This window comes from Corvus cornix, chromosome 1, assembly GCF_000738735.6.
Source record: "Corvus cornix cornix isolate S_Up_H32 chromosome 1, ASM73873v5, whole genome shotgun sequence".
NCBI lineage: Eukaryota > Metazoa > Chordata > Aves > Passeriformes > Corvidae > Corvus > Corvus cornix.
In genome coordinates this window covers 4,334,933-4,362,546 of record NC_046332.1, presented here as the reverse complement: position 1 = coordinate 4,362,546, position 27,614 = coordinate 4,334,933, and the positions used below count along the sequence as shown (strand labels likewise).

Genomic DNA, 27,614 nt, shown 5'->3' with positions numbered 1-27,614 from the left:
TAAGTAAAGTTTCAAGGCATTTTTGAGGAGTTTGGAATAGAGTTTAGGAAGGTGTTGACAAGCTACAGCTTTCTCATTACCCTGCTAGACTTGGCAACCAGATTAATGAACTGAAGCACCTAAGTCACAGAACTGGGACCATTTTCCTCTCCTTCCCTTCATTATCAATGTGAAATAGATCTGCCCTGATGGGATGAACTTAGTAGTGGAAGAGAACAGAGCTTCATTCTGATCTGGGCAGTCTTTGGCAATCACATTTCTCCCTGAAAACAGAGTTCAAGACTTGTGGGGCTTATGTGGCTTCTCTGAAAGAATGTTCAGTTATGTAGGAGGCAAAGCTTATTCATTTTCTTCACAGAGGCTTCTATTCAGCTTTCATTAGCAGTGTAAACTCAATATCAAATATTGAACTACACAACTAATTCTCTGCAGTTTATTATCAGATTCTCCTCTCCTCCGTCTTTTAAGAAGTTTCCTGTTCTTCTTAGTGTCTGTTATGCCCTAAAGCTACTTTAGAGAAGAAACTGACCCCATCCAAATTGTAGTTCATGCTATCATAGATTTAAGAAAATCCTATTATCCAGTATGGTTTAATAGCTGTTTCCAGAAACTTGTAAAAATAACTTCTCAGTCAGTGCCCTCTTTAGTTAAGTCTACAGCAATTCTTGCAACTTTTTGGGTGTGAACAAATATAAACATTGCTTCCAGAGTAAGTGTAGCCAGTCCTCATGCATCTTGGTTAGATTTTCAGATACTGAGATTTTAAGACATGAAATACAAGCCTGGTATTCAATTAGGTTCATTGTAGATAGCAATGTTTGGTTACTTTGATTGGCAGCATTAAGTGGTTTTGTGCTGAAGCCAACCTTGCACAGCAGTAGGAAGTCTGTGAGTACAGTCATTGTTTGGGGGTTGTCTTGGATTATTCACAGCAGGAAATTGTCTTTAGGTGGGTTCCCAACTCAAAGATCTGTCTTGTCTGTAGCTGTTACAAGGAAGCTGAAGAATTCTCCAACTCTGTCACTTTTGACTTTCAGTGTCAGTTCCTGGTGGCTTGTGCAGTATGTGGGATCGATCAGTATTTCTACTTGCTGAGGAAGGGATGCTTAAAGTTGGAACAGACTTTTATAAAAAGAGATTTTATAAATCATAGGTTGTCAAAAAATAGAGAAACCACCTGTTCAGTTAAGAAAGAATGTTACTTTTGTTCAAACTGTCTATATAGCACTATAAAATATTTCCTTACATTTCTTTCTTAGGTTTCCAGTTCCTTAAATAAACTTTCTTTAATCAGTTTTATCCTTGCTCCACTCTAACAGGAGTGTAACTGGAGCTTTTATTTTAAAGTGGTTATAAGCTTTTCTTTGCATAGAATGAGGCCCATACCATGTGCATTATTAGGATCATGGTTGTAACTGCTTAATTCTCTTTCACATAAAAATATTCTAATTTGTTCTTTCAGGGGTTTTGTGGTATGTTTTGGGGTTTTAAATTTCTCTTCAGAACACGTAGAAGTGCATATTTAAAGTTCTTTGGCACAGCTGATCACTGCTCTGATCCTGTGAGTGGGCTTCTGCCTGTCAGCAGTTTAAAAATATGAGCATTGATTGTTAGGTTAAATTCTTATGTGCTATCTCATAGTTACTATAATTTAATTGTATCTTTAAAATTAAGTATCCTGTGGCAGTATTGTAGCCATTACTGTTATGATAACAGCCTTTTTAGTGGGGAAATTTGTAGGTTTGTGTTTGAATGGAACATTAGGTTTTAACTGACTTCCACAAAGATGATCTGGAGCTTTTCCTTTATTACACTCATCAGTGTGCTGCCAATACTGCAAGGATATTTATAGTCCAATTTCTGTATTCTATAAACTAAAGAAAGGACAGAAGGTTTTATCTGGATAATCCTGAGATAAAAGGCTCAGTATTCATGAAAAGCAAGACTGCAGAGGCTTTTAGTGGCCATTTGAATGTTCCTAATTCTAAATAAACCTTCTGTCTGAGTTCTGAGAGAATGGCACCTCTGTAGCGAGGCTCAATCTGATGGTGCTTTCCATGAACGTTTTAGTATTGCCCAACTTGGCAAATTTGCCATTTGTGGATAGGTGGCGACCATGAACTCTACTCAAAGGGGATGGGTGGATGGACGGGTGGATGGATGGGTGGATGGTGGATGGATGTCACTGAGCAGTTCTGTTCTGAAGGAGCCCGGTAGCATCCTTAGAACCATCTCTGCAGCAGATGAGTGACCATCGTGCCGTGGTTTTCAGTTCCATTCACTTCTGCTGCTTTTGGACATCGTGAATGAGCTCATTTTGCAAGTGTTCCCCTTCTGCTTGCAGTTATTATAATATAAAACAGGGTTTTAAGCATAAAACTCTTGAAACATGAACTTAGAGTATTTTTAGTGACAACTGACTGACAATTTACAGCAGGCCTAAGGGTACTGGTAGTTGTCTGGGTTCTAAGTAGGCAACAAAGTAGAGGATGGTGATTTTTCTAGGCTGATTATGTCTGGATCTCATAATCTTTTTTTCATGTGTATTTACTGAGGCAAAAAGACTGAATACTGCTTCCAAAAAATTATAATCCTATTAATACATCTGGTATAAAATGGATCTGCTTATTAATGATTATATTGTGTGAACACATATCTATCTGCAGTTTTATTTACTTGCATGTTGAAGGACAGCATCTCCTTTGTTTGCTCTTATAATTAGAAATAATTTTAGACCATTTTTCAAGCATTGCAAATTTGATGTGTTTACTCTGGAACTTTTTAACTTTTTGCTTGGGCTGTAAGAGATCTTAAACAGACATTATATATGTTACTACCCCATTTGATAATTAAATTAATCTTCAAAATTACAGCAACTTTACATATATTACTAATGCCTGTTCCAACTTTATCAACCCCATATTTACAGAGAGTGATAAGCCAAGAACAGGAACAGGTGAACCAGTTTTAAGTTTGCACTACAGTACAGAAGGAACGACTACAAGCACAATAAAACTGGACTTCACTGATGAGTGGTAAGAACAAGTTAATTTTGGTTTTGACTAGTTCATGATCAGCACATATCAATAACACTTGTCTAGCATAGCTATAAATTATTTTCTCTATGGTTTATGTCTATTTTTAGTTGTATTTAGAGGATTTGAAATGGCTGTAGTTCTTAATGCATTCAGAACATAAGACAGCCATACTTGAATGTGACATTTATACAAGAGGCTTCTTTTTTGTGTATCTACTGGGAATCTCTATAATGCAAACATAATTCAAAACATGCTATTTTCATCAAAACCTGGCATAATATCAGGGTGTTAGAAAGCAAGGTAGTACATGATGGAATGGTAGTCCAGGGGTTACCAAACTTCTCATATGGTATTCTGCAACTGAGTCTTTCTGTCACTCAGTTCCTGAGTTGTAAACACTGAAATTAATATTTCTGTGGCTGAGGAGTGTTGATGAATGCACAAGGCTGAGATAGCAACTTTGTGGACTGCTTAGGTGTTACAGTAATGACATCCTTTTCAAAAATGAACACACACTGCCTAATGGCCTTATGTACTTGGCTTTGTGTCCGAGCCTATCTGTAGAGCATCTTGGGATCTCCCAAAACAGCCATAGTCCTTACTTTATCTCATCTTATTTCTATTCCTCTGCTTATGTTTTCAAAATTATTGTAGAAGACAGTAAGTAGAAATGCTTGCTCATTGTTACTGAGGGGAAAAACACACAAAACCCAACCACATTTAGCTACTCTTAGGTGCTGTGTCTTTAGATATAAAACATACACCTTGCTCACAGTTTGGAAACTTAAACCACTGATTTTGCCTCCAAGATCCAGCAAACTTTGAAAGGATTAGTTTAGCTCTAATGCTTTTACCTAATTCTGCAGTTAGCAAACTCCGTGGAGTTTGGTGGTGGGTAGTGTGGTGTGGGCAGTGAGAGGAAGAAGCATTTTCTGGTAGGACAAAGTTGCAAGTCATTGTCAGTTCAGAGGCTGACTAAAAACACTGTGCCGAAGAATGGAGCAACGGAGCAGGATGCAATTCCATCTAACAAAATGATGGAGCTGAGAACAAATAACAACCCCCTAATCTGAGAATTGGAAGTTGTGCAAAAGAAATGAAGGAAAACAAGTAAATTGAGCATTGAGATATAAAGTAGATTCCTAAGAGTCAAAAAAAGTCTTAGTGTTTAGGCTGTGATTAAGTTTATAAAATGAGGCATGAAATAGCAAAAAATCCTCCTTGGTGTCTAGCAGTACCCTTCTTGTCTGGCCATTCAGAAACAATGCTGAAAATTCTGGATTTAGAAGAAATACTGAAAGGACTAACAAAAATTTCCCTAAAGCCTCCAAATCCAGTACAGCAATGAATACACAGAATATTGCTCATCAAGATGAGTAAAAGCTCTGATTTAACATGACATAAAATTCCTGAAGTCTAGACTGGATTCTCAAGAATATTAACTAAGCATGATTTGCTGGAAGCATTTCTGTTTCTAGCAATGTAGCATATAAAATATACACAGGTCAGAAGATATTTTTAAAGACACAGTCTAAATTCTTGAGAATCATGCTTATAATTGCCTTTTTTTCTGCTTTTGTCCAATGATTTGCCTGAGTTAGAGGCCACATCACATAAGACAGCTCAGAACAAGACTTGCATTTCCTGAAAGTCTTTGTCAGAGTCTAAAAACATGCATTTCAATGGCATTCAGGACAGCATTTTACATATTTCCTGAGGATTCATTTTCCATATTGTAAACAGAAATTGGTGTCCCACAATAATTATCTAAACATGAATGGGGAGTAAATGTCAAGTACCGACTTACAGTAAATCTTGAGAAATAACAAAACTTTGAGAACTGAAAGTCCATGCCTTAAAAGGTATGGGAATGATAATCTGTGGTGAAGGACCTGGAGAATTTAATCTGAATCAAAGTGTTTAATTGAATGGGATAACATTATTTATTAGTGCTCAGCTGCTAGCTTGTCATACGTCTAATAAGATCTCTGATTATTTATACATCTAAAAGTGTGCAAACAGTGAAATAAAGCAAATCCTTTGGAGTTCTTAGAAGATTTGGAAAAGCAATGAAGACATTCTTGAAAGGTTAAAAAAACAAGGTAGGAAGGACAGAATGGGGTTCTGCGATGCAGAGGAGTTGTGTAGGATGAGTGGCAATGGACACAATAGAAGAGAATTTTGAAATCGCTGTGAATTGGTTGTAGCTGCTGCCAGGAGCTCTTGAATAGTGAGACTGCAATGAGAAAGATGATGGTGGTCAGGCTGTGCAATTGCAATGATGTGATGTATTTACAGGATCCTAAATTATTTTCTTCTTCTATGTTACGTTGCCAGGAGCAGCACAAATTCAAGCTCTAGAGGGAGTGGAAGTCATTGCAAAACTGAAGGCCAAGAAGACTCTGTAAAAATAAAAGCTTCGGATGAGTCAGGGCCTGAAGGGGAAGAAACAAGTAAGATACAGTAGAATTTCTAATGCTAAGGCAAAATTTCTGCCCTCCTATGTCCCTGACTCCCATTGCACACAGTGGGAGTCTCATACATGCACATGAAGGCAGAACACAGCCATAATAAAGCATGAATTTTTTTAGGAAAGAAGAAGACAGCAACCGGAGATAGCTGCAAATAAATATAAACAGCATTAACAAATCTTGTCTTTAGTTCTAAAGCCATTATTCTTCTTAGGGATATATTGTGCCCAATTTGTATAGAAAAATAGAACAATTGCACTTTGCACTCATAAATGAGTGCTTGGAATTCTGTTGGATTTCTTTCAAGCTTTCACTGTGTTTTATTAAATGTGTTTGTCTTGCTCAGTTCATTGCCGAAAGGGCAGTCAAGTCAAATGACTGGTTCCAGGCACATTAAAAAAAAAAATCCCTTTTAATAGACTGATAACTTCATTTGTCTTCAGAAATAGTAGTAAGTGTCTGTATTAAGAGTACAAATGCTATTTTTGCTGCTAAAGTTCTCATAGCCTAGGATCTTAAATACTTTAAGAAACAAGAAATTACTCCATTTTTCTTTGTTAGTGTGTTGACCTAGTCAACTTGATAGGTTTATATATACTGACTTTTATGTGACTGGTATCTGAGATTTCAGTAAAGAGACGTTGACTTTGGAGTGGATTGCTTGGATTGGTTTCTTCTAGGAGTGCTGGTGTCATTTAGACTTGCTTACGTTATAGAAGTGCATCTAAATGAAATCGTGTGGTTTACTATTAAATTGCTTAATTTAGGGGTTCCTGATGAATCTCACAAGGAAGATGCAAGTGCTGAAGAGCTGAAAAATACAGATGAAGCTGTACAGACAACAGAAGCAAGTATGTATCTGTACTCTTTCAAAGAGTTATAGAAAGAAGTAGAGGATGAAATATGAACTCAGTTTGCGCAATTTAATTTCTGTGACCATTTCTAATGTCTTCTAAAACAGACTATAATCATTAATGGTGTGATTTGTTTTCCCCAATATTTTCTTTTTAGCAGTATCAGATAAACCTGGTCCCGAGCACTCTGGAATTCAACCAGAACAAAATGGCCCCAATGCTGATACTCCCTCTGGGAATGCAGAGGAAGAAGTGTCCTGTGAAAAGGGTGCAAACCAAGACGTTTGCAGTCAGAGCACCGACCCCACTGCCAACCCGCTCGCGGCCAGCGAGGACCCTCAGTCGCAGCCGGAGTCCTCAGGGCTCGCAGCTCCGGACGAGGCCTCCACCAGGAGCTCGGCTCTGCAGGAAACCGATGACAGCGATGATGACCCTGTCCTGATCCCGGGGGCCAGGTATCGAGGAGGCCCCGGACACAGGTGAGGGGAGTACTTGTCTCTGCTTGGCAAAATGCTTCTTGCTGTTGTTTCTTTCTTGTTTTGTTTGTTTGAATGAAAGATCTAGAAACTCAGGCCTCATATCCTTAATTAAAATAAGTTGTTCTTTGACAACTGGCCAAGAGCTTGATGGCTGAGTCTAATTTGCCTATATGTAAGACATGTACAGCTGCATTTTCCCTGCCAGCCAGGAAGGCTCTTACAGGTCTAATACCAGTTTATGCTGATTTCTTGCCTGCTGAATACCTTGGTGCTAAATATTTGCAGTTTATTTTTTATTATCCTCCCTCTAGTGATAAGTATAGAAAGTTCATACATTTGGGTACAGGGACCTACATTTTCATTCAGCTGTACTTCAGGTGTTCTTATTTGGGCGAAGCAAGAGCTTTTAACCGCTGTTGTGCAGCAGTGGTGTGTTTGTAGTACAAACATTAAGACTGATGTGTTCAATTTTTCATTCCTGTTTTTCTCTGAAAGAGAAACTGTAATCCTTTTCCTTTTGTTGGTTGTTGAGTATCAGTATGTATGTCAGTAAAAAGAAAAGGTAGACTGCTAGCAGTTAGCATTAATAAAAGATTCATTTAGTAAGCTTTTTGCTTTTTAAAATACAAACATTTGTACATCGTTGTTTGATCATTCAGTAAACTGAGCCCTCAATTTGCTATTGTTGGTATAATACCTTTTTTCACTAATTTCAAAACTGTAAAATTATTCAAGCAACATTTCTGTTGTTAGACTTCAGACAATACGTTTTTTAGTAGTTTTAGGTGTAATTTAACCTCGTGTCAGACGCCTTTGCTTTACTCCTGTTTAAAGGCAGTGCTGTTAATTCCTTATGCTAGCAATGCAAATTCTTTACAGGATTTTACAATATGTATTCATTAGGAAATCAGGAAGAATTTAATAGTTGTTTCTAGAGAAGGCTTGGAATAATTTGCAGTTAAAATAGAAGTCATAAGCCACCACATTGTCAGTAGTGACAGAAAGAACAGTCAGTGGTTGTTTATTACAAAGCACAAGTAATTCTGCTCAGTAAACGACAGCTTTTATGAAGAAGCCAATATACACAGATTCTGTCTTAATCCATTAACTTTCCATGCAGTACTAAGTATTTGTAGGCAGATATGGAATGGCAGAAATATTTTCCCTTGCAGAGCCAATGTTCATTATGATCCAGTGATTGAAGAGCAAGCTGTGAAAAGCCCTGCAATTTTAATCCCATCTGCATTTTCAAGCAGGATTCATAGCTTCTCTTCATGCACCATGTTGTCTCTATGATGTAATAGTTTCTGTAGTAATGTGATAAGAATGACACTTCCAGGTATCACACAGCTGTTACCATTTCCCACTAGTGGAGACATCCTAGATGAAGTTACAATTCATCTGACACGCTTTCTTTCCTCTGTGTGCAGTGAGATTTCTTCCTGTAACAGTTTATCACCTAGGAAAGATCATTCAACTAAATGAATGATATAATTAAAATCCTTTATGCAGTCCCCTGCTCCCTTATTCTTCCCCCAAATAAAATCTGAAAAGAAGTTGCTTTGTAGTCAGTGTTGGTTTAGGATTGCCTGCAAGTTTTCATTGCTCAGGTTTACTGCTTGACCAGATCATTTTGTTCTGCTTTTTTGTGTGTGCAAGCAGTGAAGTTTTCTAGTTTAACTTTGGAGCATTACATTCCCTTCTGTTGTTCAGGTTTCAGGAGTTTGTAAATGCACTCTGAGATACTAAGGAAGACATCCTGTGTGTGCTCAAAGGAATTTGGATTTCCAGAAAGGAAGCAGACACTGATGGTCTTAAAGGCTATACCTATAAGCTCTCAATCTCATATTAAAGTGAAAGGAACTGGAAGTCCTCTCTACTACTACTGTGGCAGTTGTTACAGCCTAAAATCTCTTTCACAAGCCAATCAAATTTATACAAAATCCCTCATGTCCCTTAACGAGTAGGAAGCTAACTCAAAGCATTGCTGCTACCATGGGTATACATGAACTAAAATCGGTAATTTTGTTCTGTGCTAACATTCTGTTTTGATTGAAATAATTTTTCACACTCAGTGCTTATCATTGAATGATGTTCATCCTGTCCATTTTCAGGTTTTGTCTTGTTAGACTGAGTGCCAAGTTTTTCTCACTCTTAGCAGTAAAAAATTGTGGGTTTCCTGCCATCATGCTGGTTTCTGTCTGCTCTTCATGTTTCACTTCCTGCCTGAATGTGGTAGCCCAGCCCCCTGCACTGTTTGGGTTTTGCTGGAGTAATTCTGTGATTGTTACTCTTGGTCTAGAGAGGATTCTCTGAGCACAGTGAGCTGGAGCTGTGTCCTCCTCCTCTCTTGCTTGTGGCTGTTCCCATGGGGCCTCATGGTCAGACACAAGCCCAGCACCCTGCACTCTTTCCTACTTTGTCAATCCTAATGAATGAGTGTTCCCTTTCACCAGAAGGAAGCTCAGAGGTGTGTAACTCAATTTTGTTCTGCTGATTATCTACCCACCTCTTTTTTTCAAGGCCCTACAGTCCCCTCTCTGTTAATAAGTTCTCCACCCTCAATGTGTGCTGCATGATTGCATTCCTACACCCTTGCTCAAGGACTATTAGCAATACATGGCACAAAATTGCCTGCAAGTCTGGGGCTTCACTCCACCAGGATGCTTCCTGTAGGCTTCTTTTCTCTTTCCTCGCTCAGTAAATTGTGTTACCTAACAGTTCCTTTACTAAATCTCATTTTTACAAGTTTATCTAATACTTTACTTTTCAATGGATCATCTTATAAGATAATTAATGGCATTAATATCTGAGTAATAATGTAGATTTTTCTTTCTCTCTAGAATACTTCGGGGAGCTGCTTTGGTCTTTTTTTTCATGAGTTTGGTTTTGTTGTTCTTTTTCTTTCTGAGGAAGAAAGACTAGCCTGCAGTAACCTACCTTTTGTGAACATATTTTATGTAATGAAGAAAAAGAAGTTTCCTTTTTCTGTAGGACAAAAAATTTTTAAAAGGCTGTTGTAGCCTTCTGAAACAGAATGCTAAAAACTGACTAATAAGGCTTTCCCAATATGTAGCATTACCAGCTTTGTCTACAATTAATTTCTTTTTCTCTAGGCTGTGTTTTCTTATAAACCAAATAGCTCTTGTTTAAATTGAGCAGAAACTCCACAGGTGGAGAAATTAAGATCAAGGAAACTGTCTCTGAGTCATCTTCCCACTGTGAAGTACAACTTTCTCCACTGAAAAAGAAGGGTAGATTTCTGATTCTGTACTCTGAAATCATGATCTTTTGCTTCCTCTTAAGGAAAAGAAGTGGCAGAAATACCCTTTTGATAGCTCTGTTAAACAGCTAAATAAATTGAGAGCTTCATGCTACATCTCATCTTATTTTTAGTAAGATGGAATAAATATTGCTCATTTTGCAGATCTAATTGTACAAGGCTTCCATTATTTGAATATTATTTGGGTACAAATCCAAGTTGTAATGTTTTCAAGCTGAGGGTTTGATCTTTTTCTCAAATCTAAGCATAGATACAAGGGATATAATCTCATACTGTGGGTGCTTATAAATCTCAAAAACATAATGCGGATAGGTGGTTTCTCACTAAGGAACCTGAAAGTGAGCCATCAGGAAAGACTGGGCAAAGTCTGCACCCACTTTAGTATTTTGAAAAGGACTTTAAATAGTACCAGCAAAATGTGGAGAAATACCATAATCCTTTGGTTGATTGGCTGAGTCAGCTGTATGTTGACTAGGAGTCAGCTAGGAATAGTTTTGACACTGAAGGACATTGCTTTAAAAGAAATAATTGACAATGTGGCATCTGACTTTTTTCAGCAGCATTTCTGTAGCCACTGAGCATCACTATAGGAATGGTCTTCACAAGTGACTAGAAGAAGCTAAGCAGTTATTTCATTTTTTCATGTCGTTTGGCCAGTCAGTACATGTTCTTTTTAACAAAATGGATAAGGAAGTGCACAGAATATTTCAAAATAAAAAAAAATGAAACCTCTTTTGTACAGCAGAGCAGTTTAGCTAGATACTCAGCAGAGAAAATAACCTCCTGTGCATTTTAGGGAATCCCCAGGAAAAGGTGCCTTCTCTGACAAATAAGATGAGATGTGCAGGTCTTTCAGTCTGGACATATATGCAAGGGCATTTCTTCTTTAAAACTTTCTGGGTCCAGCAAGTTTAGTTGAAACAGAGGGTTGTACATTGTAATGTGTGGGAGGGGAAGAAAAAAATCTATGCAAAATGTTCTTCATACACAGAGTGCAGTTTTTAACGGATTGATCTTAATTTTCACAGATTAGTCAAAACAGCTCTCTGAGGGCTGATTTCCTACTTAAATGACTGAGTTAATTTTGTTTGGACTTTGAAGTTGATCTGGGGGTGGAGGCTAAGCCTGGAAAAAGCTACAACTAGTAGGTTACAATCTAAAGAAATATGAATGTAAAATGGAAATGATGATACAGCTGCTGTGATCTGTGAAGAAGTACTGCATTTTATAATTTAACTTTGTGTACTGTTATATAATCTGAATACTATTTTTGCTGAAATCCAAGTAGTCTCATATACTGACTCATACACTGGGAAGGAGCCTTCTCAGTTGGAATTCATAGAGCACATTTTGTAAGAGATGCTAACCTTTGAAAAACATGGTACCCAGCATTTGTGAATGACTTCAGTTGTTATTCCCTTTACTAGATATAATATCAGAGGAACAGCGATAGGTGATAGAATAATGAGGTAATTAATTGTTTTATTCCTCCCCTCCTCCTTTTTATTGCCATATATTGGATTTATCAGGTTCTTGTTTTTCACATCTAACTGGCATTTTAAGAATTGCTGTATTTCAACTGTTATGAATTACAGAGCATATTGCTTGAGTTATATTTAGCTGCATGTGTTGCATGGAAATTGAAAAGACATGGCAGTGTATACATTTTACAACCTATTAACATTTTTATTGTGTGCCATAGAAATTAATGGAATTTGAAAAGTGTGTAGTTTGTGAAAAGAAATACCTTTTCTTTTTAATAATTGAGCTGCTGAGGAATGAGTTATATTTGCATGGGCTACTGCTGACTTGCTTTGTCTGGTAGTAGAGAACATCCAGTTCTGGACAAAAATATAAGACTACATGGATCAAAGACCATTTATATTTTTTGCCTGAACAAGGTTATGGAACTGAGCATAATTATTAGAGCTATATTGGGTAATACACATTTAGCAAGATAGATGCTAAATGTTATACAATATTGCTTTTAATGAAGTTAAATGAAAAAAGTCACTTGATCTCATATTCTTCATTGAAATACTTGAGGGAAGCAGTTGTAAGAACACATAAGGCAGTTTGGGTAATTGTGTTTGGCCACATGCCCTAAGAGGGAGAAACTCTGCTGTGGTTTTCAGCCAAAGGCCATCTAGAGGGAAAATGGCCCAAAGTTACTCTAATGATGAAAATGAACATCTTGGCTTTGTGTGGCTAGAAAGGCAAAGGTGCAGGATGATGTTCCATTCAAGAGGTAACCTGAGTCCTGTATTTTAAATGCCTCAGGAAAATAGTGCAGATCTGTATTTCTTTGTCTTACATTTTCGTCTTAGCTGCAGTTGGACTACCTGGATTTAACTCATCAGCTTTCTTAAAGGTTCAGGAATCTGTGCCTTTTGTACTTTAAATTTTACAATAGGCATTCTTTCTATATTCAGCATGCTTACCAAGGAATTCTTTAGCTCTTCAGCACAGCCCAGGGGAATATTAGTTTCATGTTGCTATAAATTTAATATAAAATAAATGATGCATTCAGCATAGAATTTTTATAAGCCTCTTTTTCTCTGCTTTTCATCATAATTCAGCAGCATATCAGGTGAAAATTTAAAAATGTTTTGTAGCTGAGAATAGTTGAAACATTGATTGTGTTTGAAAGCTGGGAAATGACCTAGGAGTGCATTACAGTAAACATTTCTTTTTGTATGATCAGCAGTGAAATAACTTGGGCTTTAGGGTAGTGTCAGTGTGCTGTTAACAGGATGGTTTTGCCTTTGGTGTTGAGCTATCTTAATGCTTGAAATTTGACAGCAGCAGTAAATCTCTTCCATAGCTTCAGAGGCTTCTAAAGGAAGTAATTAATATCAGAAATATAATCAAATGTTGGTATTTAGACAAGGAATCTATTTTAATGTGGTGGTTAAGACAAGCCTTTGGAATTCTTGGGCAGGACAGTTGTAGCTGGCAGGTGGATTCCTTTACCAGATCAATGAAGAAATGACAGACCTGGATCAAGGGTTTGCTGCAATGGTCTAGATACACACACAAATAATACCAGAATCATGGAATGCCCTGAGTTGGAAGGGACCCACAACTGAGTCCAACTCCATTGGACACCCCCAGGAATCACTCCATGTGCCTGAGAGCATTGTCCAAATGACCATAAGGCACTGGAGAAATAAGATCTAAGTCAATGGTTATAAGCCTTAGGTTCTCTGCAATTGTTTTGGATAGGGAAAATAATTCAAAGGAGAAGATGGCAACAAGAGGGAATAAAACATAAGATCTTGACTTGACTTGAAAGAGCTTAAGAGAAGGAATCAGGGTTTGTGGTACTCAGCCCTGGTCCAGTGGAAGATATCTCTGCCCCTGGCAGGGGTTTGGAATGAGATGATCTTTAAGGTCCCTTCCAGCCCAAAGCTGTCTGCTATTAAAATGAGACCATGTTTGTCTGTGTGTGAGTACATTTGGAAACTTAAGAAGTGACAAAAATCCTTAGTAGTGAAGGAATCAATACTGAGCTCAATACTCAAGGCAGAGCTGAGACAAGAGGGATGGAGCAAGGAAGCAGGGAGACATGAGCTCTGCATCCAGCTGCTGCAGCTGAGCTCAGGAGACTGACCATTATTAGCCTGGGATAATGGTGTTTGGAAGAAGCAGGCTTATCTCGGTTTTTAGATGAGTTTTATGGCAGCCACTACATTATTATCCTTTAACAAACAAACCGGTTATTTAATTGTGCAAATTGTACAGATTTTTGTTTTTAAAAAATCCTCATTGCACTTCAGAACTTCTAAATATACAGAAAATGCCCTATGTGACAACTTAGATATTTTAAGACTTATGTGTATACATATTTTCCATTTCTCTCCATTTATAATATATAGCTGTGGATCAGTTTGCATCACGGGATTTTTGTGGGTTTGGTTTTTTTGTTTACTTGGCTTGAACCCATGTTTAACTAAAAAAATATGGCTTCACTTCTGAATCCCTACTCCATTCATCTTGGGCTTAATTTAAATGGACTTTTGATAATAAATTGCAACAATTAACTTTGAAGACTTCAAACCTGGCTGATCGTAAGGGGGAAAGCAGTGCTCTGTGAATCCTTCCTAGAACTGTACCCATTGATGGGGCTGCCTGAGGAGTGCCAACACAACATGCAAAAATTCCATTGTCTGACATCTTGTGCTTGGAAGAGCAGTTTGGAAGGGAAGCAGCCGCTCTCAGCCAGGCTCAGCTCAAGCTGAACCTCAGAACAGTTCAAATTGCACAGTACACTTCTGTACCCACTGATACTCCAAGTGATGAGGCTGCTATCCGTGTTTGTGTCGGCAAAAACAGGAATTGCTCATCACAAATACAAATGAAAACAGTAATGTCAGATTTTAAAATTCTTGTGTGTGTATGACTTAAAGGGATAGAAAATCTGTAGTTATCAATAAGTAATACCTCTCACAGAGAAGCCTTTTTCCTGTACTGTTCTTTGTTCTGAAATGTCATTAAATTGGGTTCATATTTATGTTTACTGGAGCAGACTTGCCTCTGGCATGTTCCTGCTTTCTGCAGGGTGTTGCTAAGGGCTTGATCACAGTATCACAGTTAGAGCTGCGTGCTTGGCTGCCTTCTCCCTGGTGAAGGTAATCATTGACTTCACAAGATAACTAAATAGAAATCCATTTTCCTTTTAAAATAAGGCCCAAAATCAGGAGGTTAAATACAGAGCTCCATTTAGTTTAAAGACAGTTTTACCCAAAAAGTTGCTTCTCTGCTTCTGCTTTCATCTTAGAATGCATGATCCTGACTGCTGAGTAGTATTGATGGTTTTTTTGTAATGTCTACATATTTCAGCCTAGGGGAATGGAGAGGAGATTAATTTTTCTAGAGATGTTTGGATGAAAAATTATGCAAGAAACTACTTTGCTTTACCAGTCAGCTACTTTAATACCATCTTCTAATCCCAAGACTTGTTACTGCTATCCAGCAAGTAATCCTTCTGAAACAGCTGGACAAGTCTACTGCTCTGTCAGTCCCTAATGATGTTTAACTTCTCAGCCTCTTCACTGCACATCTTTGATTAATGAATGTGAAGAAACACACCAAAATTACAAATAGCAATCACAGTAAATGACAGGTGCTTTAACTTTCTCACACAAACCCCACTTCTTTTTTAAAAGCAAGTAAAACCCCAATATGCACATGTGATGGTTTAAAGTTTCTGTAAGTGTTTTGATGCAGCCTATCATGTGCATGCCACCCTTTTTCCTTTATGTAGAAGTAAACTGGTGAGGAGCATAATTCAGTGATCTTTAAAGCACAGTAGATAAAGAACTTGGGCTTCTTTTTTTCCCCCCCTCTGTTGTATGAAGATGTTGTGCAGAGCCCTCTTAAATCTGTTGATTAAAGTTGAAACTCAGTATATTGTAAGGACTAACTAAAAAATACACTGTATTTATTTACTGTAGTGTAAAAAGGATGAACCAGGAACTTGTCTAGGGGTTGAAAGGATAGAAAACTCTCACCAAGGAAGTAGTAGCAGTCTACTTTTTCTGGTGCTGTTTGCTAGGCAAACATCTAAGAAATGTATTATAATAAATAGCACACTGTTAAGTGGATCTATTGGCTGGTGGTTTCAAATCTCTTCTGGTTTCTCTAAAAAATATTAAAATTTATTTTAAAAGCTTAGCTGTATTAGGTGATCTGTCTTAGTAAAACAGTGTGTGGTTTGTTGGTTTATTTGTTTTTATAGTAAATAAATTTGTATTAATGACTTACATTCCTTTTCCTTCTTTGCTTAGCTGTAGCACACCATTTATTTCACCTTAACTTTCTGGTGCAACTTTCTCCTATGGCAAAAAATAGACAAAAATCTAGGCAGATCACTGGCTGAGAGAATTAGTTATGAGATAGATCTGGTAGGGTTTTTTTCTGGAGTAGAGGACTTGTTGCTGGAGTCTCCAGGATCAGTGACTAAAACACTGGACAACATGACTTGAAAGTAAATTCAGGTTACTTTCTGGCAGCAGTGTAGTGAGGTTCTGGATCAGTTTACTTTTTAGGATCATATAAATTGCCATAATAGTTTCACTCTTTGCATTCTGCTAAAATCTGTACCTGCTTCTTCTTGAGAGTGATATTCCCCTTGGACTGTGTTCAGAACCTCAGAGCTAATGATGAGAAGGAATAACAGAAGAACCGGGATGTGGCTGTCTGGTTATAGCTGGAATTACAGGGATCTGCAAACTGAAGAGCTAAACAGGAAAAATTTTGACACCAAGGTCTTGTCACAGATTAATAAAAAATAAGTTCCTGGAATTAAACATTCACAAAACAAATTACATAATTTAGCGCTTTTTCCCTCTGTTGTTTTAGGAAATCTCCAGCTGTAAACCTTACTGCTACCATATGGGATAGCTGCTCCAATAATTGATCTCAAATCATCTTTTGCCTTAGTAGGAACTTTTTAAAAGCTGTCTAAATCTTGAGTCTTGTCATAGAGAAATAATGAAGAGAAATAAATTGGACAAAACTTACGAAAAACCAAATCACACTGAGAGACACATTAGATCCTTAATGGCTTTTTAAAATTTAAAAAGTTCTGTTCTGGCATAGATTTTTTTTTTTACTTCAGAATTTTGCTACCTCAATATGGATGGAGGATGAAAATAAAATAGCATGTGAATTTTGCCAACAGCTGAAGTTTGTTCTACAGAGGGGGAATAAAACCTGGCATCACTTGACATTCCACTGTCTTGCATGCTATTCTTGTTGTAAGCCGGGATGGAAAAAACCCAAGTCTGTAATTTTACAGTTGGGATTACGCTGATGTCTGTTTCAAACTCATGGAGAATGTACTGGAGTGCCTAATGATGATCTTTGAGAGCCCCGTGCAGTGTTTGGGAAGGGGCTCTCAGTGCTGTTCTCTCTGGAATTCACAGACGATCCGCTGTCGCCCGCATCCAGGAGCTCTTCAGGAGGAGGAAGGAGAGGAAGGAGATGGAAGAGCTGGAAACGCTGAATATCAGGCGCCCATTGATAAAGATGGTTTATAAAGGTCACCGCAACTCGCGGACCATGGTACAGACTCTGTGTGCTTTGGGGGCTGTGGGGCTTTATGGACTCAGCACAGCTGCCCCTTGCTGTGCTTGCCAAAAAGGGTACTGGGATGCACTGTAAGCTCTGGCTTCTGTGATCGCTTGGAAGGCACAGAATTGGCTCTAAATGAAAACTAAAATTAGTGTGGCTTGTGTCACTGTGAAAGGTATTTAAGTACTCCCCTCAATATCCTTTAAAATTTGGGGTATTTTTCTTCTTTTTCATTTTCTCTCTCAGCTTAAATGGTATAAAATGTGCCTACCTTCCAAATTAGGATTTAATCCTCACTTTCCCTTCCAAGCTGTTCAAAATTATTATTTAATCTTTAACTTTGAAGAGCTCAGAAGGGAAAGTGAGGATTAAATCATAGTTTTGAAGAGCTTTGACATCTCTGAATTTAAAAAAGGAACCAGTGCTGGTTATTAAATTATAATTTAGCTACTAGATGCCTTGTCCTTTTCACACAAAATGCTGTATTTCAAGAAAAATGCAGTCACTGTGTTTGTAAAGCAATGGTGCATGAAAAACAGAGGTTGCTCTCCTTGCTATTTCTTCTTTTGCTTTTTTGCAATATTTTGAAGATATGAAGTTCTGAGTTCTAGGTGTATTTTGCAGAAGTAGCTGCTGGTGTGTTATTCTGCAGCTGATGTGAGGAGTAGTCCCTTTACCCCCAAAGCCATTTTCTAGGGTTTGTGTGAATAGCTTTGATTACACTGGGAAAAATGCTTCACTAAATACATATTTCAGTCTACATAAACAACAGGGCTTAGAAAAAACCTTGATTTATGACAAGGAGTTTTGCACTGTATTTCAGAAATCAATTTTAATTGCTCAAACCCTTGTTAGTTTAAAAGTCCTGGCATCAAGCACTTTGTGGTTAAGAGATACTAAAAGTGAGCTCATCTAAGTCTTAATTCAGTCTCTGTCTGCATATCTGTTATTACATAGATTATTTAACAAACTTTGTTGTTTGGTTTCTTGGGGATGTGGGTTGGTCTCTTTGCTTTTGTTTCACACAAGCATCTATGGCAAGGAATGCACAGAATGAAAGAAAATGTAATTTTATTTTCCCTGTTGGTCTCTATGGTTGCAAACTTCATTTCAACCTGAGTGCTACCCTCATTCCTGGAAAGCAAGGGCTGATAATATTTCCCTTTCAAATTTGTGAAGGAGACAGCTTAAAAAAATCTTTGTTTCCTACACACCTGAGCAGCCCAGGGATGAAGTTGTGTTGTCAATTACATGAACCATTTTTATGGATGGATGGATATAATTTTTCTGGGTATATATATATATATATATATAAAATTAAGATTATGCAGGCAAATGGTGTAATTCTGGTTCTTCCTTACTTTTGAGGACTTAATTTGGCAATCTTAGATTTTTCATAGTTTCGCTTTTAAAACAATGACTTTTAGAAACTTCTTCAGTGGAATGTCTGAGTGTAAATGATAAATGGCATAAGTTGTGTTTACATACAGAAGTGAGTGTGTATATGAGTTTGAAAACTGAAATTTTTAAATGTGAATTTCTGTGGTGCTAAAATTAGATTTTACGAGTATTGAGAAGTATGAGTAAGAGAATACAAAGGAAACAGGAAGAGGTAATCATTGAAAATTAAGATATAAAATTAAAATATTTTTATTATTGGGGATAATCTAGATGTAACAGGATAATGAAAATATATATTAAGAGGAGCTATAAGACAAAAGCTGCTGAAAGATTAATATATTGGAATTCATTAGAGAACTCAGGAATGCAGCTTATTTTTAGATACATCAGGATGATTTTATTGCCTTGACAGCAGTCATTGGGACATACTCTATAGACAAAGATCTACAGAGCCTGAAATTTAAAACTGGGCATACTTAGGCTGGAAATAAAGCACATATTTCTAACAGCACTAAGGGTTCGACTTTCCAATAGGAGTCTGTATCAAGGTAGCTGAGGCAAAGCACAGAGCAAGGCAGCGTCTCTGCCCTTCTCTTCAGGCATTTTCTGAGGGAAGTGTGCAGAAAGAAAGAGAAGGATATAGCCATGGCCCTCTTTAGAGCCTTACTTGGAAAATAATTCACAGTAGGATTCTGCATAAATAGTCTCAAACTCAAAATTCTGTCCCTAATGCTGGAGTTCCTCTTAAATGCCAAACTGAACTTCCAGCAGTGGAAATGCTCTGTGTGAACTCTGCAAGCTGCTGCACAGCAAACTCCTGCTTGTACAGGTACCTCTCTTGCCCAGTGTTTGTTAGTTAAGAGAGTTTGTAAGAGGTACTGCTGACTCTCAAAAAAATAATTCTACATCTACACTTCAACCTTCCAGGCTTTTTCCTGCAGCACAAACACCAGACTATTGTGGAGCTCTCAGCTCACATCTCGTGACTGAGTTTTCTGACTGTTGTTGAAGCAGTGTCCCTTCTCCCTCTGCCACCCCATCAGACCTGTAGAGGACACAGGACAGCAAATTTATATCATGGTTATTTTGAGGTCCTACTCTGAGTAAAATCAGAAGTGATTTCTGAAGAAGGTTCTTACCTTTAGTGAAGGAAGTGACCTGCTCTTGTTTGTTCAGACTAATTGTTTGACATCATTTGTGTTACAACTTTATAGGAAGGGAAGGCAAGAGGGGCCTTGGCATGGAAAGAATATTCTACATTTAGGAAACCTAGTGGTTACTTCTTGGAAAAAAAGTATTTTAGGATGGCTTTTTTTGGCTCAGAAATTGAATAAGGCACATTCTTTCAGGCTGTAATCATTAGGGTATCTTGAAAGTAGCACGTGTAGCATAGTATCAACATTGTATTTCAAGGAAATGGATATCTGATCCTACTACCATTTCTCCTGGCCTGCAGTATTGATCATTTCTCTGCTGCTCTGTTTCATGGGACAGAATGCTTCAGCTGCAGTCAGTTCCAAAACTGCTTCTGTTTTCCCACTGAATTAGTAAATGCACAATGAACAGATAATACATTCACCACACATAGAATGGTTTATAAATAATATACAAGAAATACTAACAGTATATTTAATGTAAGAAATAAATTATGAATCCATACCAAAATACAGATAATGTGCCTAAATTATTATCAGATAATAACATAGTTCTGATAATACTTATAATACTTACTGTTCTAATAATACAATACCACATTTTGTGACCGGGAGGCACTTTCATCTACTCTTGCTGTAATAGGTGAAGCTGACGGGTCATTTCTACCTGGATGCCTGCATTTGTTCAGTGATTTGTAACTTAATTTTGGCATTGGGCTAAGAGGTCTTAATTTTTATCTCATTTATTATAGCGAGGGGGGAGAAAAAAATTCCTAAGTTTTTGATTTCGTTAATTTCCACCCCCAAGTTTTCATAAGCTTCTGTCTTGTCTCCTCTTTCTCTGTAAATGGAAAATCCTCCCCAGGCATTAGCCTGTCACACACTCTAATTTAGCCAAACTCTTCCTAGAAACTCCTTTGCATACCCCTGTCTGCAGTATCGTACCTGTCACTTTAGAAAGTGACAGATCTGCTGACATTTGTTTTCAAACTGCTCAGTCTGCCCCAACTCCTCTCTTTTTTTTTCCTGTTAGCAGCTACTTTGCTCTGAAATCTAAAACTTTAAGTTTTTTTAATCATTCTTCTTTAAATGTTTCCTTTAAAATGTCTTAAATGTTGTTTCTCCATGGGCAGAGCTCTTCCTTCAGCAGCAGTGTTATTGCAGACGCAGGAGTGTAATCTTTGATGGGGTTTTCACTGGCTGGGTCTTAAAAAGTTTTGTTTTTCTTGCAGATAAAGGAAGCCAACTTCTGGGGATCCAACTTTGTCATGAGTGGTTCAGACTGCGGCCACATTTTCATCTGGGACCGCCACACTGCTGAGCACCTCATGCTGCTGGAGGCTGACAACCACGTGGTGAACTGTCTGCAGCCTCACCCCTTTGACCCCAGTAAGAGCAGCATTCTGACACTCTGCATGTCCAGCTTATCTGCACTAGAGCATTTTAAAGCTCAGTCTTAAACTCTGTCTCAACAGAGCATTGCAATGATTAATGATCTATTGTTCATGTTTCTCCATGTAACTCAGATAATACTATTAATTTTGCCTCTTACTAATTACCTTTGGCCCTTAAATCCCTCCTTACTCAAAAATTTATTGAAATCAAATTACTCCTGACATAGAATTTATAGAAGTATTGTCAGATGTAATAAGAAGAATCTCAAATTTTTTCTGCCCTCAACACAGAAAATGTTTTCCATTACACTAATGAGGGACACATGGGGTTGCTGAAATGCCAGCAATACTTGGGAAATTATATTGGAATCTGGTCTCTGCTTGGCCCTGTTCAAAAAAATGGAGTGAAGTGGGTGTCTCCCTCTCACTGGCATTGTGAGATTAGAAGAATTAATGAAATTCATAGAAATTCTATTTGTATTTAGAGGAAAACCTTCAGAGAAAAGATGGACCAAAGTAGTAGAAGGAATTGCATGTAGCTGGAAAATCTGACCCATCCTGCAGCTTCTGACACAGTCAGAGAAAGTATTTGTGTTACTTCTTTTTTCACAGCTTATATGGCTGTATAGTAATAGTCAGCTCTTAATAAATTAGCAACTAAAGCTGTTCTAGAATATCAGAAGAGGCTGGGGGTTTTTCTAACAGTTTGGAGAAACATGGAATACTGTCCTACATAGGGTAAGCCTTGAACTTTTAAATTTTTTACTGAAATTGAGTTCTTGTAAATGTCCTGAGTTATATACTCCCTTTGGAAGCACATTTCAAAGTGCCCTGTAGCTTTGCTGGTTTCTTGTTGGAGTGTGACTGTCTCCCTGTCACACTCTGGAAGTGTCATTAAGAGAGCTCATCCTCCTTGTAGGACAGTTGATCTTGTTCAGTTTCCCAGTTACTGAGACCTTTCTGTGGAATTTTAATTCCTGCAGTGTTTTTTGTGCAATGATCTAGAGAATGTTCTGCGACTTTTCACATTTTTCATACCTTACTTATAACAGCATCCATTGCATCTTTATACTTAAATATCAAATAAATTTACATGAAATTCACTGAAATTATCAAATGTACATTTGAAATTATCTTGGTTCTGCCTTTTTACCTGGCTCTACAAATCCTAAAGCTTTGTTATTAATGCATATATTTACCAGCAGAAATGTATTAGTAGTGGCTGGGTTTGCTCTTACTTTCTGCTTCTATCTTTTGTATATTCTGGTGATTTTTTTTCATATTTTAAACAGGGGGCTGTTGATGCTTGCATTTGTTTTCTTCATATATATATATTGATAGATTCAAAACCATATAATCTATCATGTGGAGGCTTGGTAATTACAAGCTCTGTTCAGCATGAGATTCGACATTTGCAAATAAATGCTTCAAGTGAAGTATTTTTCTTCCATTTAAGGGCAGAAAATACCAATAAACACATAACACATTTAATTTAGAATTACTCTTACTTACTTCTAGTTCTGGCCTCTTCGGGTATTGATTATGATATAAAAATTTGGTCGCCATTGGAAGAATCCAAGATTTTTAACAGAAAACTGGCAGATGAGGTAAGAACCTTTCCTCCTTTTTCATGGTAATGTTGTATCTTTAATTCTGTGAAAGCCTTTGGTACAAATTTCTGATACTGAATTAGCAGAGTTATTTAATGTTCGACAAATGAGCTACAAATATACAGCTGCCCTTCAGAACAGCTGACTTTCATATCCTTGGCACTTTGCATTTCATCAGCTCTCCTAGAAATTATATAACATGATCTGGTATTATGTACATGAAAGGAGTTGGAAGAAGTGTGAACATTCAGATATTGAAGGAAAACTGGCAGGAATTAATAAATGAATGTAGTGCTTGTCTCTAAACAAATAAATGACAGGAAGAGTGAAGGAAATAAACTGAAGGAAATAATACAGAACAACAGGGAGTGCAAAAATCAATCCTATTAAATATTCAGTGGCATAAAAGGGAGTTAAGATTGCAAATGGGAACTTCATGGAATAAAGCAAACATTGGAAGCCCAATCAGTTTATAAAAGTCCAACGTAAAGTTATGTAACTATTATTTCCATGTTGCCCTCAGAGTAATAACTGGATACAGCAACTGGCCTGGGGTGACCATATAGCTGACTGCTGAATAATCATATTTGAGTGAATCACATAAAATAATGTATCAAAATGTTATATGGTGTTCTGTAAGCAATGTTGTAGGAGAGATTGGGTTGTGGGGTGGTCACTTTGGGGGATTTTTTTGGTGAAAACTCTTGGGCAGCACAGATATAGTAGACTGGGTGGTTTTTAATCATTCTTTCTCTTTAGTAGTGCTAAATATATTTTAAACAAACAGAAACCCACAACCCTTAGCCACCACCCCACATCCCTTGAAAAAACCCCAAACCATCCACTTGTGAGTTTTGAACCTTTCCCATTTTTTTAGCACTGAGCGAAGTGACGCTTCTTTGCATATTGTGTGACAGCTTTAGTCGTGACATGTTTTGGAGCCTTTGGGGTTTAGAAGTATTTCTAACCATAAATGTGTGGTAAAAGTAATTATCGTACTTTAGTTCTCTCACTTTATTTCTAATGATTAGAAATGATTTAGATATTGAGTTATGTTTTCTTTAATAAAAAATGTAGAACTTTCAGAAGAATTGACTGCAGTGCGGTTTGTAATTTTACATGTTTTTTCTTTCTTAATTTAATCCCTTTATTGGAATACCTGTGTAGAGGACAGGAGATGTTCATAGCAATAAAATAGTTTTCACCATGTTAAGTTTGGCTGGAGTAAGTGTCCAGCATACCTAAACTGAATTTTCCATAGAAGGGGGAAGGTCTGGGGAGAAAACAGTGTTTGAGGCAAGTTCCATATAGATATAGAACTGCATTTAAAATTGAGAGAGGCCATGACCTTAGTGAGTAGGAAAAGACAGTGAGGATGAGAACAAACCTCTGAATAGAGAGAAATCCTCAGCAGCAGGTTGTCAGGGGATGTTACTGATGATGCACTGGAGAAATAGGGGGTGAAAGAGAAATAAACAGCAGCCTGCTGCCTTCTCAGTTTGCTTCTGTTAGGGAGTGATCAGCCTGGCAAACAGGTGAGAACGACAGAAAAGAGGTGCTTTGATTGGGAAGGGAGAAGGGCGCTGCAAACATTTGCAACAACATGTTCCTCACAAGAGGAACAGGCTTGAAGAGTCTCAGGAAGAGCAAGAATTACATTATTTTCCTGTCTTAACAGCAGCTGATCTGGGAGCAAAGATTGAAAAATGGTCGGAACTTGTCTCCACCTAAAAAAATTTTTGTCCTTAATGGTAACAAAAGAATACAGGCTAAAAGCTGAGACAAGCTTAGACAAGCTGAGACAAGTGTGGGATTAGAATTTATGGGAAGAAGAATGGCAAGGAAGTACCATGAGGAAGGAATGAGGGAAGAGAGCTAAAAGTATTCATTAGCAGGTTTTTTTTTCCTTGAAACTGAGACAGTAGGATCTGGCTCTTTCAAGTCATTTAGAAGCAAGCTGTAGATCTGTTTACAAAGAATTATGGAGCTAAAGAGTTTTCCTGAAGTGGGATAGAAAATGGCTTGTGTTCCTTGGATTTTCTCCAAAAGTTTCAAGCAGCATGAAGGTAGGAGTTGAGGGTAACCTCATCTCTTTTCCTTCCCACATTCTTGGCCAGCACTGGTGCTAGAACTCTGTTCTCTACAACAGTTGCCATCTGGAAACAGCACTTTCTCTCATCAATCTGCTTTACTTCATGCAAGGTTTCCAAAGTTTTTCTTAGTCACTCGTCTTAATATCTGCCATGCATGTGGACAATGGAACCATGATCTTACTAGAATATTCTTTAGACAGACAACAGGATACCTGCAGGCAGAGTCCACTGTCTGACTTTTCTTACCACAGACAACAGTATTCAATACCAATTATTAAAATATTGCTCCCTTATGGTAATTTTGGTCTCTATAAAATGACTTTTGCATAGAAACTTTGTATCTACAAGCCCATATTGATGCAGTATAATTTTGTGTTCATTTCTGATGCTGGCTTTTTCCTTTCCCTGCCTCCAGGTTATAACTCGTAATGAACTAATGCTGGAAGAGACCAGAAACACCATCACTGTTCCAGCTTCCTTCATGCTCCGAATGTTGGCTTCGTTGAATCATATAAGAGCAGGTGAGAGACTTCTGAAGAGCTTCTCCACAACACTGGTCTGTGAAATAGCAGGTGGATTGGGAAATCATCAAGACCTTCAGCTGCCCATGGCTGTACTTGGGGTTGGTGAGAAGATTCAAGGGTTGTTCAAGGTTCTCTTAATAGAAGTACTTAGGAATTGCTTCTTTGGCGTGAGACTTGCAACATCTTTGCAGCTGTTATTTTTTGTCTCAAAACAAAGAGCAACATGTATTTTTAGATGTTGAAAAATACTCTCTTCAGGAATGATCTTTGAGTGCTGTGTGATGGGAAAACTATTGGGGAGGACTGGAATGAGTTGTAAGATAAACTGACTGTGATTGTGGGCTTGGAGTTGTGTGGGGTTAAGGAGGGTGTGAAGATACAGGACTGTAGGAGGTTATTGCTGAGGCTGCTGGCAGCTGTTCCTAGGGCAGCAGGATGCCCCTCCAGTTCCCATGAGGCTGAAACTGGTGAAAAGAGGGTTGCATGGAGGAATCATCATTGGGAACTGGATGTTGGTGCTGGAGAGGTTGAATGCAGTGGGTTGACCCTGAGGATGGAGGTCAGTGGAGAGACATCACACACTGTGTAGGAAGCAAGGAGATGGTGTTTTGGGAGACTGGCATGGCACATGGGGCAAAAACCTAACAGACCCTGTGGAGGAAGGTGAAAGTGACTGGAGATACTGAATATGGGGACTCTGGCTGAGCAGAGCAGTGGCTTGCAGTGGTGAGGTGGGAAGGAAGCTGTGCCTGGTGGCAGCTGCTGCTCCTCTCTCACCTCTGGCTGCTCTGTGAGTGCTGGGAGCCAGGAGGGTGCTGTGTGTCCAGCTCAGTGCTACACCTCCATGTGTTTCCTTCAGTTGTCATTATCTCTTTTGAATGAAATACTAGAAGAACTGCCCAACACTTGAGTTAACAACAATTTCAGCAAAAATCTGTTACAGCTGGGTGGAGAGTTTCTTAACCTGACTGCATGTTGCTTGAGTGATTGATCTTGAGCCAGTCATGTTCCCTCACACATTTCTGTGTTTGCCTTTCTCTAAATATTTACATCAAAAGGCACTTTTCCTGATGTATTGAAGTGACAGGCAGTGATCCCCCAGTTTCTGGACTATTCAAATTTCTAACTGTAGCTATTGTAGCTTCAGCTCCCCAGCACAGCACTTCTGTCCCTTGTAGTTACCATCTCAGTTTAACGTTAGGCTTGCATTCATCTTTTCTGTGCTGACAGCCAGTCAGCAGCTACAAGGTTTTTCCTTTTGTACACAGAGTTTGCTTTTATGCCTGGAAATCCTTTAGGGCATTTCTCCTTTTCTCCTTTCTTGTGGTAAGATTTCTACCCACTCTCTGCTGTCAGTCCACACAGACTTTCTTCTACCGTAAAACCCACAGCCATTTCCCATTGTGTAATAGCCCAGGGAGACAGCATGTTATAAATATTTACCAGAAAAAGAAAACTTTGCAAGTTCTCTTTACTAAATCTGTGTTTTGCAGACCGATTGGAAGGTGACAGATCAGAAGGATCTGGCCAGGAGAACGAAAACGAAGATGAAGAGTAACCACCAGTTGTGTGTGAGCACCTGGAGGTCAATGAAATTTGTATAAGACATTAATTATATTTTTCCTTACAGAGCTTTAGTGCAATTCTGAGGTATTGCTTTTGGATAACCTAACCTTTTGGTTTTTTGAATGACTGTGTGCATGACTTGGGGAGAGTGTGCAAGTTAAAATAAGCAAAAATGTTTTTAAAATGTTTTGCCATGTATGAGGGGTGCTAGAAGATGCCAAGTGCAATATTTTCCCTAAACAGCAAATGTGAGAGCTTGGATCAATGTTTTAAAGTAACTTTCATTATAGTAAAAACGTTGGTTCAAATAAATTTCTATACCTGCTGTTTGCATGTTTGTTGCTTTCTAATTAAAAGATTTGGTTGTTTTAAGTAGTTCTGTGGTTTTTCCTTGTGCAGCCATTATCACCTTGTAACTACAACCATTTGCTGCCTTTGCAGTATTTGCATAATTTCTTACAATGTTTGTGAAGTGACAAATACAATTATTTCTTGCAGTGAGCGCTGGGGATTTTGAGACCCCTCCATCTCTTAGTTCTTGCTTTTCCACAGGAAACCCAAATGTAGGCAAAAATTCTCTCTCCCTCAGCTGTAGGGTGCCACTTCCCATTCTCTGCGCTTGGGTCTGTAATGCTGGTGAAACAGTTGTCTTTCCTGGATGCATCTGTGA

At 38.0% G+C, this 27,614-nt stretch overlaps 1 protein-coding gene across 4 annotated transcripts in view; it reads left to right on the top strand.

Annotated features, from left to right (window-relative positions):
* DCAF6 (DDB1 and CUL4 associated factor 6) overlaps positions 1-27,319 on the top strand; it is a 77,759-nt gene extending 50,440 nt beyond the window's left edge. For 3 of the 4 annotated variants that reach the window (XM_039555250.1, XM_039555268.1, XM_039555261.1), the window contains 9 exons: positions 2,930-3,035; positions 5,376-5,491; positions 6,277-6,360; positions 6,521-6,842; positions 17,055-17,193; positions 20,990-21,146; positions 22,670-22,758; positions 25,270-25,375; positions 26,872-27,319. In XM_039555250.1, the coding sequence (XP_039411184.1) occupies positions 2,930-3,035; positions 5,376-5,491; positions 6,277-6,360; positions 6,521-6,842; positions 17,055-17,193; positions 20,990-21,146; positions 22,670-22,758; positions 25,270-25,375; positions 26,872-26,936 (1,184 nt within the window). In that variant the 3' untranslated portion in view covers positions 26,937-27,319. The remainder of the gene's footprint in view (positions 1-2,929; positions 3,036-5,375; positions 5,492-6,276; positions 6,361-6,520; positions 6,843-17,054; positions 17,194-20,989; positions 21,147-22,669; positions 22,759-25,269; positions 25,376-26,871) is intronic. The other variant, XM_039555253.1, reaches the window with a different exon arrangement.
* The last annotated feature ends 295 nt before the right edge of the window (positions 27,320-27,614 follow it).